This window comes from Puma concolor, chromosome D1, assembly GCF_028749965.1.
Source record: "Puma concolor isolate L17-30 chromosome D1, mPumCon1.1.hap2, whole genome shotgun sequence".
Classification (NCBI taxonomy): domain Eukaryota; kingdom Metazoa; phylum Chordata; class Mammalia; order Carnivora; family Felidae; genus Puma; species Puma concolor.
Window position 1 is genome coordinate 14,772,292 of NC_141676.1, and position 12,737 is coordinate 14,785,028.

A 12,737-nucleotide genomic window follows, 5' to 3' on the forward strand; every position below is an offset into this window, starting at 1 on the left:
ACATGAATGGAAGCTTCAAGTATTTCTTCATAGTTTGGGCATACCTAGAAGCCTATAAAAAATATAATATTTTTTTCATTTTATTTAGTTTTGAGAGAGAGTGAGCACAAGCATGAGAGGGGCAGAGAGAGAGAGAGAGGGAGACACAGAATGTGAAGCAGGCTCCAGGCTCCGAGGTGTCAGCACAGAGCCCCACACAGGGCTCAAACCCATGAACCGTGAGATCATGACCTGAGCCCAAGTCGGACGCTTAACCGACTGAGCCACCCGGATGCCACAAGAATATAATCTTCTCATGGTTGAGCTGATATAATCCTGTCCTGGGGGCATGAACACCACTTCTTTCAGGAAAATAAGCAATCTGAACACAGACCGGTTCGTGTTAAGTCGGTTTTACGTAGAGGAATAGATAGCATAAGGTACAAACAGGTATGTAAGGTCTACAACTTAGATAGCCTTCACCGTTCTGTCTCCACCTGTCTCGTCTAAAAATTTGTGGTTTTGATCTAGTGCTTTCCCTGCCCCTCTTCATGTCGACTCCTGGTGTCTTCTGTTCTTCTGTACCACCCTATAGACTCACAACCACAGACTGGCAGGCTTTCCCTCATCCAGTGTCCTTCATCAGGCATTTCCGTCTCATCGTATCTGACCGTTAACCTTCAATTTAGTTGTTCTTCCTGACTTGACAGAAAGTATCAAGTAATTTTATTCAAGTAATAATTATTACTTGAATATTAATTATTAAATTTAAATTATTAATTTAATAAATTTAAATTATTAATTATTAAATTATTAAATATTAATAATTATTACAGAAATTATTCAAGTAATAATAGGAGCTTCAAGTTGTAAAGGATAGTATGCAATCTAATAATCTCCCTTTCAGTCCTTGGGGTTATATTCTGAAATCTTATGATGTGTTTACCGACATCCTTCTAGAACAGTAACAGGAGTTGGTGAGAAAATTCATGTTTCTGAGGTAGTTCTCTGATACTGGGAAGGCTTTGATGGTTGGGTTTATTATCATAATTGTATCCTCTTGGTAAAATCTACATGCTTTCATATTGATTCCACCTAACTTTGAGGGTGTTAGGTTCCCCTTGAATCATACTAATTATAGTAATTTGTTTATAATATTAGTTATTAGGACTGTAGCATAGATGACCGAAATTAAGGACGATTGACATATTTATGTGGCAGAAGGGGAGAGTGCAAGCAAGAGACAATAGTGAATTTTAAAATATTAATTATTAAAGCAATACATGAGATAATCCCAAGGAGGATATTTAGGCTTTGAAACAGAAATATTGATATCACAGAAATGAATTATGAATTCCCTTTCTGGAAAAAGAAAAACTGTGGAAATTGTAAAAAAAAAAAAAAAAAAAAAAAAAAAAAAGAAAGAAAGAAGAAAATCAGTGGGTGATAGAGATTCAGGATGAGAGAAAAAAGGATAAATCGGTGGAGCACAGTGCATTTTTCAGGAAAGGAAACTGTTTTGGACGGTGGTGGATATATGATATAATGCATAGGTCAAAATCCACAAAACCCGACCACACAAGAGCAAATCCTAAAGTAAGCTACAGACTTTAGGAAAACAGCATCAATATTGGTTTGTCAGTGGTAACAAATGTACCGCACTAATATGAAATGTTAGGAGATAGAAATTGTGAGGGGGCTGAACTTCTATATGGGAAATCACTGTACTTTTTGCGTAATGTTTCTGCCAACTTAAATCGGTTAAAAAATAAAATCTACCTGACGCCTGCTTCCGATTCTGTGTCTCCCTCTCTCTCTGCCCCTCCTCTGCTCGCACTGGGTCTCTCTCTCTCAGAAATAAAAGTAAACATTAAAGGGCGCCTGGGTGGTGCAGTCGGTTAAGCGTCCGACTTCAGCCAGGTCACGATCTCGCGGTCCGTGAGTTCGAGCCCCGCGTCGGGCTCTGGGCTGATGGCTTGGAGCCTGGAGCCTGTTTCCGATTTTGTGTCTCCCTCTCTCTCTGCCCCTCCCCTGCTCGCACTGGGTCTCTCTCTCTCAGAAATAAAAGTAAACATTAAAGGGCGCCTGGGTGGTGCAGTCGGTTAAGCGTCCGACTTCAGCCAGGTCACGATCTCGCGGTCCGTGAGTTCGAGCCCCGCGTCGGGCTCTGGGCTGATGGCTCAGAGCCTGGAGCCTGCTTCCGATTCTGTGTCTCCCTCTCTCTCTGTCCCTCGCCCGTTCATGCTCTGTCTCTCTCTGTCCCAAAAATAAATAAACGTTGAAAAAAAAAATTAAAAAAAAAAGTAAACATTAAAATGTTTTTAATTAAAAAATTAAAAAATTAAATCCATGTAAAAACTTATTCATGAGAATATGCCATTACAATGTTTAAGATATTTTATTTAAAATTCTATACAAATGTATCATATAAGTACTTCTTTTAAGTCACATATTGATGCCCTGAAATCCTTGACAGTTTATGCTGATGAGCTGTACAAAGCTCATTCATGAATATAAAATAGCATATTTTCTGCGTGTGACTTTTAAAAAATTGAGATATTCTAAAGTTGCAAGCATGAATTTGAATGCTGTTAACAACTCAAGAAGAATTTGCCGCAAAAGGCTTTAACTACGTTTCACAGGATAGTCTTTAATACCTTTGAGTTTATATGTCAAAAATAGGTCTTTCTCTTTTTTTTCCATTTATGTTTTCTTTCTGTTTATAACATGTAATTTTTGTCAATATATTCACATCCATAAACATAGAAGTGGATATAATTTTTGTAAATAGTTTAAGCCTCAAATGATAGCAAAATATGCTTGGAATTTACTATTGAAATCTCGAGATGTATTTTAAATTCTGATATGGAATAATTAAAAACTCTACAATTTCAAATCCTCTGGCAAGATTTTGTGTAAAAAAATGAGTGAGAAAGTGTAGAATCTAAAAGCTCTCATCACAAGAAAATAATGTGCAAACATCTGTGGGGATGGATGTTAGCTAGACTTATTGTGGTGATTATTTTGCAATAAAGCATATCATTTTGTTGTACATCTGAAACAAATATAATGCTATACATCATTTATATCTCTATTTAAAAAAAAAAGAAAATGCTTTCAACTTATTAAACATAACGTTCACTGTAAGAAGTCCAAAGTGATTTCTATGAAAGTTGTTAGTATTATAGAACGCTAAAGCCTCATTAACATGGAATGTGTGTCTAGATTTGTATCAGAAAACGTCATTAACACTAGATCAATATTGATTGCAAATAATAATTTTGACCACTAATCATGTTTTAAAAGAGAAAGTCATGTTATTAAGAAAGCATGATCATGAAAATAAATAACCACCATTTAAAAGAGGCCATTAAAATGAATCTGTTGTTTAATTATCTGAACCATTATTTCATTTTTAGTGACAATTGTATTTGGTCCAACTAAGTAATTAAACATTCTAGAACATGCCTAGAAGAGTTTTAATCTGGCAATAGTTTTATTTCTTTATGAATAAATCCTGAAACCATCTTTCCACTTCCTCTCTGCTGTGACAGTTCTGGTTAATTTTACCTTCCTCATTGTGTTTTCTGTTCTTTATGCCTCTTTATACACTGTCTACAGACTCATTGTAACTCTTGCATTTTATTTACATATTCTAAAACACTTTCCATTTTATAGCCATCTTCTTTTTAATAAAATTCTGTTATCTGGCATCTTCTCTACAATGATATTTGCTGTGTTTCTTAAGTGACCTTCATTTAAATCCTATTAAGCACGCAAAAAAGGTCTTTCATAATTTTTCTTTCTGGTTTCTGTAGAAAATCTTTTTCAGATGTCTGTTCATTCCAGTTACAACATGATTTGATGTATCTGTTGTTCCATAGTGTATATTTTAATTAATAAACTTTATATTTTTAAATTTGCTTTAAGTTCCTTTTGAGAGAGAGAGAGAGAGCATACATGTGGGCAGGGGGAGGGGCAGAGAGAGAGGAGAAAGAGAATTTCAAGCAGGCTCCGCATGCTGTCAGTGCAAAGCAGGAAGTGGGTCTCAGACCCAGGAACCATGAGATCACGACCTGAGCTGAAATCAAGAGTCAGATGTTTAACCGCTGGGCCACCTAGCTACCCCAATAAACTTTATCTTTTTTTTTTTTTTACATTTTTTTAAGATATTTATTTATTTTTGAGAAAGAGAGAGAGACAGAGTGTGAGCAGGGGAGGGGCAGAGAGAGAGGGAGATACAGAATCTGAAACAGGCTCCAGGCTCTGAGCCGTCAGCCCAGAGCCTGATGTGGGGCTCGAACCCACGAACCGCGAGATCATGACCTTGAGCTGAAGTCAGAGGCTTAACGGACTGAACCACCCAGGCCCCCCAACTTTATCTTTTAAAGTTGTTTTAACTTCATAGCAAAATTGAGCAGAAAGTACAAAGAGTTCCATATACCCCCTGTCCCCACACACAGACAAGCCCTACCACCAGAGTGACACTTTAGTTACAATCAGAGGAATCTGCATTGACACATCGTTATCTCCCTAAATTTATAGTTTCCATTAGACTTCACCCTTGGTGTAGTACATTTTATGTATCCACAACTGTAGTAACATACCTAACAATGCTTTGTGATCCCCCTGCTAACCCTTGGCAAACACTGATGTTCTTGATGTCTCCATTGCTTTGCCTTTTCCAGGATTCCTGCAGTTCAAATCATGTAACTATGTAGTCTTTCCAGATTGTCTTCATTCACTTTATAATATATAATTATATTATTCAGTATATAATTATAATATTCAGTATAATAATAATAATAATTCTCCATACGGATGACAATTTATTTATCTAGTCACCTATGGAAGGGCATCTTGCTTATTTCCAAGGTTTGGCAGTTATGAATAAAACAGCTATAAACATCCATATGCAGCCAAAAATGTGCTTGCAAAATGTACTTTGGTTTGTTTTAGGTGTTAGACTATATCTTAATTTGTCTTTTTCTAGGCTTTTTTTTTTTCTCTTTATAACAGAAAAGGTCTTTGGTTCTGGATCAAATAACTTTCCACTTATCAATTTTAGGCAGGTAGAGGTTAGTCAGCACTTACATTTTATTATTCAGTCCCTTAAGTTTTATGGCAAATGTTTTATATTCTAGTCAGTAGGTGGAATAAGAAATAGTTATGTTTGGACTATCTTAAATTATTGATTCTTGTTCTGTCTTAACTAGATACTTTTGTTATTTTTAATATAAATCAGAAGAACTGATCACCAAGAACCACTTTAAAACAGGTTCTACTATTGATTACTTTGTAACACAGATGATTTCTGGGTGCCACCAGAAGAGAAATAAAGACATTCATGATGAGTTAAAGTCATTATTTTAATTGTATATTTCAACTTCACTACTGCAGAACATGTATCATTTTGAGGACTGGTGTATAAGCCCAGTTTATTTACTATAATTATCATTAAATTTTTTTTTGCCTTTATAATTCACTGACTTAATAGCATTGCCTTATTTGCTTTGGCTCAGACAGTTTTTTTCTGCAGGTGATTCTATCCACACCTCCTTAATACTCCATAAGATTAAGTTTTTAATAAATTCCGGTAAGTGGGAATTCATATTCATTTAGCTATTCCATTAAATTTCTTTCTAATTCTTTTTCTTATGCATTCTATTCATGATAATGATGTTATATAAAGTCTATGAAATATTTCTCAGCATTTTTAAATTTTATTTAAATTTTTAATTTTTTTAAATGTTTATTCATTGCTGAGAGACAGAGAGAGAGTGCGAGCAGGGGAGGGGCAGAGAGAGAAGGAGGCACAGAATCCAAAGCAGTTTCCAGGTTTTGAGCTGTCAGCACAGAGCCTGACACAGGCTGTAACCCACGAACTGTGAGATCAAGAGCTGAGCCAAAGTCGGATGCTCAACCGATTAAGCCACCCACGCGCCCCATCTCAGCATTTAAAAGAAAATTATTTTGGAGCACGTGAGTGGTTCCGTTGGTTAAGCATCTTATTTTGACTCAGGTCATGATTCCACAGCTTGTGAGCTCAAGACCCGCACTGGGCTTTGTGCTGACAGCTCAGAGACTGCTTCGGATTCTATTTCAGTTTCTCTCTCTGTCCCTCCCCACTACTTGTGCATTCTCTCTCTCTCTCTCTCTCCCTCTGTCTGTCTCTCTCTCTCTCTCTCCATAAATAAATAAATAAAGCATTAAAAATAAAAAACAATATATAAAATTTTATTTGAGAGAGAGAGAGAGAGAGAGAGAGAGAGAGAGAGAGCAGGGTGGGGGGGGAGGGGCAAGAATCCCAAACAGGCTCCACGCTGTCAATGCTGAGCCTGATGCGGGGCTCAAACTCATGAACTGTGGGTCATGACCTGAGCCAAAACCAAGAGTCAGATGATTAACCGAATCAGCCACCCAGGCTCCACCCAGAAATATTTCTTAGCTTTTCTTGTCACATCAGGCCCTTTTCGTTTATAAAGATGCTTAGCTGTATGTTTCCTCAGATTAATTGTGTGCTTCCTTCGAAAATAATGTTTGACACCAAACTTTTCTCATCGCGCTTTTCATCTCTGTATTTCTCAGGGTGTAGATTAAGGGATTGAACATAGGAGCGATGATGGTGTAAAACAGAGCGAATATTTTGTCCTGGGGGAACGTGGTCGGAGGTCGAAGGTAGGCAAAGATTGAAGGCCCAAAAAATAAGATGACCACAGTGATATGAGACCCACAGGTGGAAAGGGCTTTGTGTCTTCCCTCGGCCGAACGATGTCTTAGACTAAACAATATAATGACATAAGAAACAAATAAGACAACGAAGGTCACTAAAGCGACCAGACCTGAATTGGCAACCACAAGGACACCAGTGATGTAGGTATCAGTACAGGCAACTTTCAACAAAGGCAAGATGTCACAAAAATAGTGATCAATCTCATTAGGTCCACAAAATGGCAATTGGATGGTCATCGATAATTGAGGAAGAGAATGGAGAGCCCCACCAGCCCAAGCAGCCAAGACTAGAAGATTGCATCTTGTCCTGTTCATTATAAGCAGGTAGTGGAGAGGTTTACAGATAGCCACGTAGCGATCAAAGGCCATGACTATGAGGACAAAGACCTCAGTACTCCCAAAGAAGTGCATAGCAAAGACCTGGAACATGCAATTACCATAGGAGATCGTTTTTGTCCCCCCTCGTAGGTCAGCAATGAATTTGGGTGTAACACTAGAGGTATAGCAGATGTCCATACAGGATAAGTGGCTGAGGAAATAGTACATGGGTTGGTGGAAAAGAGGGCTGCATCGAATGGAGACGAGGATCAGCAGGTTTCCTGCCAACAGGGCAACATAACAGAATAAGAAGAGCACAAAGCAAAATATTTGCACGTTCTGGTCATACGAAAGTCCTAGAAGAACGAATTCTGAGGTGTTTCTCTGGCTCTCCATATACTTGAGTTTGCTGTATGTGACACTGAAATGAATTAGGTATCTGAAGGAAAGAAAACATAAATTTGTTGGACACAGTATGAACACAATGATATAAAATTTACTAAGTAGCTTGACATGAATATAATATTAATATTAATTATTCTCAATTTGTTAAATTAAGCTGTCTTATCATTTTCATTAAGTCTTTTAGTCTATAAAAGTATTGCAGAATAATTCTATAATGGGGATAATGGGAATAATGATGTATTTTTCTCAATCTTACTGGTAATGATTTTTAAATATTTAAATATTTTAAAAATTAAAAACTATTTATCCTTGTTAATTACATTATTATGTAGCAAAGAAGAGTTTTAAAAATGAGCTTAAGTCAAAAAATGCTTTGTTGCATGTATTTTAAATGTGTGCTTATAACTGAGGTCCACTTTCCTATTTTTATCATTTTTTGGTCAAATTCCCTGACTTATCTGGCACTGAATCCTCAGGAAATGCCAATATACCAGACCAAATTGCTAAACTTAATTTGTTTAAAGCACACTCTTTTTTTGCTATGTGACCAAACATTGCCAATGGGTCATACTAAACCAATGGAATGCTGTTATTTTAGAAAGCAAAGAACAGTGAAAAAGTATACAAGAAAACAAGAATGTCAACTAATGGCTGAAAATTGTGGAAAATATTTAGCAATTTCATTCCTTTTTCTATGTACATTTCATGTGTTAAAGACAATTTTAAAGATACAAATACTGTTTGTGATAACAAACATTAAAGATTGGATAAAATCATTAAATTGCCCAATTATGGGGGTGCCTGGGTGGCTCAGTTGAGTGTCCTTTGGGCTCATGTCATGACCCTAGGGTTGTGGGATCGAGCCTTGCATCGGGCTCTGTGCTGAGTGTGGAGCCTGCTAAGATTCTCTCTTTCTCCCTCTGCCTCTCTCCCTTGTTCTCTCTCTCTCTCTCTCTCTCTCTCTCAGGAAATAAATAAATAAATAAAATAAGTTGCCCAAGTACATTTGAATGGTGCACACATCATGGCTCTCATATTTGAATCTTTTGTATCTGATACATAATTTTAAGACATTATTTAATCAGCACAAAATTAGTCAAGAACTGAGAGAGAATGGACTTCCAGGAGTTATCTTCCTCATTGATGAGGAATTCTCTGTCCCCAGTGGGTTTGGACAGCTAGTGCACCTTCTACATTTCTCCAGACCTGATATAACAGTCATATCTGAGCCATCAAGTGTCTATTTAAAACAAAACAAAACAAGAGAATGCTTTTGTAGCAAAGTTATATAGAAACCATCAACTCTAGGGATTCTCAAAATCTGTATCTATGCATTTTATAGTTTTGGAGACTATTATATATACACATACATATATACACATATATGTGCAGTATATCTCTACAGATATAGATTTAGATACAGATGATATAGGTATATATTCTTTTTAAGAAAGAGACATTTAGGAAATGGTCCTTACTGTAGGGCAGCAATTCTGTTTTAAATTGTTATTCAAAACTCTAACTTCACAAAAGAGTAATTTTTAGTTTTTTCCTACTTTTTTTGAAAATAATTATCAGTTACAAAGTATTCAGCAGTTCACCTTTCTTTCCTAAAGAGCATTGACAAGTTTTAGGAAGGTAGAGTTCATTGACCTATATCTACTCATGGCAATTGATGTTGATTCTTTGATACTGAAGTGGAAACAATGTGAATTTTTCAGATACATTTATTTACCTGAAATGATTTGATTTAAAAATATTATACAACAAGACTGCAAACAGTTTAAAGGCAGAATTCACCTGACCAATCCAAATCTCTGAATTTATATAGAAAAGACTCAGATCAAGAGAATCTAAGCATTTCTCAGGATGTGAAAGTAATACACTGGAGATGTGGGCAGACAGAAATCCTGACTCTCCCTCAATCTGGGGCTAATTTCATGGGGACAACTGAGAGGGACGCGATGGACGTCATAAAGAGCAGCAGTGAAAAGACCATTTTGAATCCTTATCTGGGTAGAAAAGAATATGCAAGATGGGTTAACAGACAGCCAGTCTGTCTTTCTGAGTATTTATGTAAATAAAGATATATGGACTATTTAATATACATGTTTTTGCAATTCTCTCATTTTTAATCATTTTGAAACAATTTCCATTCAGTTTTAACAACATGTAAGTTGCTTAAATTAGGATTCTTCTTTGTTTCTAAATCATCATTGGCATTTAATCCACAATAGTTCTTAATATGTATCTCATCCTGTAATCTGATGCAACATTAGACATGGTCGCTGCAGTGAGAATATGTAAAAGGGAAACGTCAGGAGAGGAGAGTTATTGTCATAAAAACATTTTGATCACAGAGATATTAAGGACCCCTCTTATGTAAAAACTAAAGTTACAGTTGATGAATAAAGAACTTCAGCCAACCATTGTACAAACGGTTAGAACAGTAACTACAGAGAAAGAGGTAAAAACATTGAGGCACCTTCAATAAGCTGACCAGGGAGATCCTTGAGAGAATCACTTCATCTCTTTAAACTTCATCTTACTCATTTTACAATTAAGATATCATGACATAATTCAGAATTTTAATGAGGAATAAATGAGGCAATACGAAATAGCCCATGACACACGTGGTTCAAAACATTCATCTTTCTTTTACAAACTTCCTTCTCTGAGTGATTAGTTTAGAACCACAGAAAGTGTCAGGCACACATATGCAACCAAGGCCAGTGGGAAAATTTAAAAAAAAAATCATAACACGGATTTAATAACTGATGAGGTAAACCTGAATTTCAACAATCTGCTAGGGAAAACATTTAGGTTAGTTTAATGGAAGATTGGTCCTCTTAGGGAATGTTTAACCCCAATCCTTAGCCTGATTTTTTTACCCTATAAAAGTATAGTTAGGGGCATCTGGGTGACTCAGTCTATTAAGTGTCTGACTTCGGCTCAGGTCATGATCGCACAGTTCCTGGCTTGAGTTCATATTTTCTCTTAGTGTAACAGAATGTAGCATGACCTTACCTTCGTTGACTCGGATGAAACTAGTCTATTCTAGGATGGCAAGTGTTTTGAAATACAGGAAATTCTTCATTATTGTAGATGTTCAAGCATAAAAAAGGCTGTATCTTAACCGCAATATAGAGGATTGTAGACAAGCCCAAGAATGGGGCACAAGGAAATTCACTGCCAACTTGAAAATGTTTTAATTTTCCTTAACTAGAACTTTGCTTATAAATAACTTATGCTTTAGTGCATAACTAAAACTAACGTATGCTAAACCATTTTTATCGTAACCAAATTATCACACACTGTGAAAGAAGTTACAGTCTTTAAAATGAAATTATATGGAATACGAGCATATAAATAGTTAAGCACATGGTTGACGGGACCCTAGCAAACCCACATGACATGGGTAACTCCCTAACCATCAGATCTGAGTGGCTGTCAGGTTGGTTTTAGGCTACATTAGGAAGAATTCCACCCCCAGATACTCCATCTGCCAAATCATCCCTAGTATCAAAATCTGGAATAAAATGAAGAGAATGATAAGTCAGTAATTTCAATACATCCAGATTAATTCTTTGCAAATATTTTGGAAATCTCAATATGACTTAAACCTTCGACAGGTTTACAACAGACTTCAAACATTTACTGAAACTATCCATGATGAAGAAATGTATTGCTTTGTCCCAGGAAAGCAGGCTAGGAATTTTGAAGGATGATTTCAGATCTCAATGCTAGCTCACTAAAAAAAAAATTCTTTTTAAGTATTTTTTAATTCTTGCAAAAGCTAACAAGAGTGTTTAGGTCCTGAAAATCATCTATTTTATACCTATTCCTGAAGAAAATTTCATTGGGAAAAATAGAATGTAAACCTAAGTGACAGCACAGAAGTTCATAATTCCTTGAAAGCTGTAAATAATTACATTCCCAAAGGCATTTCTAAACAGATTCTGGCCAAGTATTGCTAAACCACTGTCCAGAGTAATGTCCCTGATTCTCCTGGGTGTTTTTCCATCTTTGCATTAACTTGCCTCAGGCACCATTTCTCTGGAGACCCAAAAAGGCCATAGAGCAGTTCAAGAAACTGTTCTGTATTCATCCAGCTTTCTGAATAATCAGAGGGAAACCAGGGTAGCCTGTAGCAGTATTTGGTTAGCTTCCAGGAAAAATGTGAGACGAAATAGAGCCAAGAGAATCACACGCAAGCATTTGTAGTCCAAATGCGAGCCATTATCAAGATCTTATGCGAATAGAATAGACAGATCAATAAAATCAATGACCAGCAATATCAGAACTGGTGAAAAACTATTTCTTTTTCTTTTAAGTTTATTTATTTTGACAGACAGAGACCACATGCATGAGTGAGCAGGAGAGGGACAGAGAGAGGGAGAGAGAGAATCCCAAGCAGGCTCCCAATGGTCAGCATAGAGCCCAGTGCAGGGCTCAAATTCATGAACTGTGAGATCATGACCTGAGCCGAAGTCAAGATTCAGATGCTTAGCTGACTTAGCCATCCAGGCACCCTGCAAAACTATTTCTTGTTCAGGACTAACATTGTTGGAATAGACGGTTGGATGATGGGAGGCAAAAAGAAGGAAAGATAAAACAAGAAATATTTCTTTCCCCATGAACTTGGAAGGTAGGAGAAGAAGAAAGAAAGAAAGAAAGAAAGAAAGAAAGAAAGAAAGAAAGAAAGAAAAAGGGAGGGGAGGGGAGGGGAGGGAAGGGAAGGGAAGGGAAGGGAAGGGAAGGGAAGGGAAGGGAAGAAAGGAAAGGAGGAAAGGAAAGGAAAGGAAAGGAAAGGAAAGGAAAGGAAAGGAAAGGAAAGGAAAGGAAAGGAAAGGAAAGGAAAAAAGAAAGAAAAAAATTCAGAGGAGGGAAGCATTCAAATACAGCAAAGCATTCATTCTTCACCAGAGTTCTCTCTTCTGTCACTGAGTATTCAGTAGTTGCTTAGACTCCATTTCATCAGCCCATATTGAGTTTAATTAGTCTCTACCTCTCTACCATATACAAATCTACACCTAAAGTTTTCTCTTATATTGAAAATGTCAGGAAAAATCAGGCGCCTGGGTGGCTCAGTCAGTTAAGCCTCTGACTTCAGCTCAGGTCATGATCTCACAGTTCATGAGTTTGAGCCCCGCATCAGACTTTCTGCTGTCAGCACAGAGCTGCTTTGGATCCTCTGTCTTCCTCTCTCTCTGCCCCTCCCCAGCTCACTCTCACCCTCTCTCTCTCTCTCTCAAAATTAAATAAACATAAAAAAAAAACCAAAAAACAAAAAACGAAAAAGC

The 12,737-nt window shown here is 36.8% G+C and overlaps 1 protein-coding gene across 1 annotated transcript; it reads right to left on the reverse strand.

Moving 5' to 3' along the window:
- Nucleotides 1-6,489: 6,489 nt before the first annotated feature.
- On the reverse strand, nt 6,490-7,425 carry LOC112865245 (olfactory receptor 4P4-like). The gene has a single exon (XM_025928284.1). It carries the CDS (start codon nt 7,423-7,425, stop codon nt 6,490-6,492), a length of 936 nt encoding a protein of 311 aa, XP_025784069.1.
- Between the last annotated feature and the right edge of the window lie 5,312 nt (nt 7,426-12,737).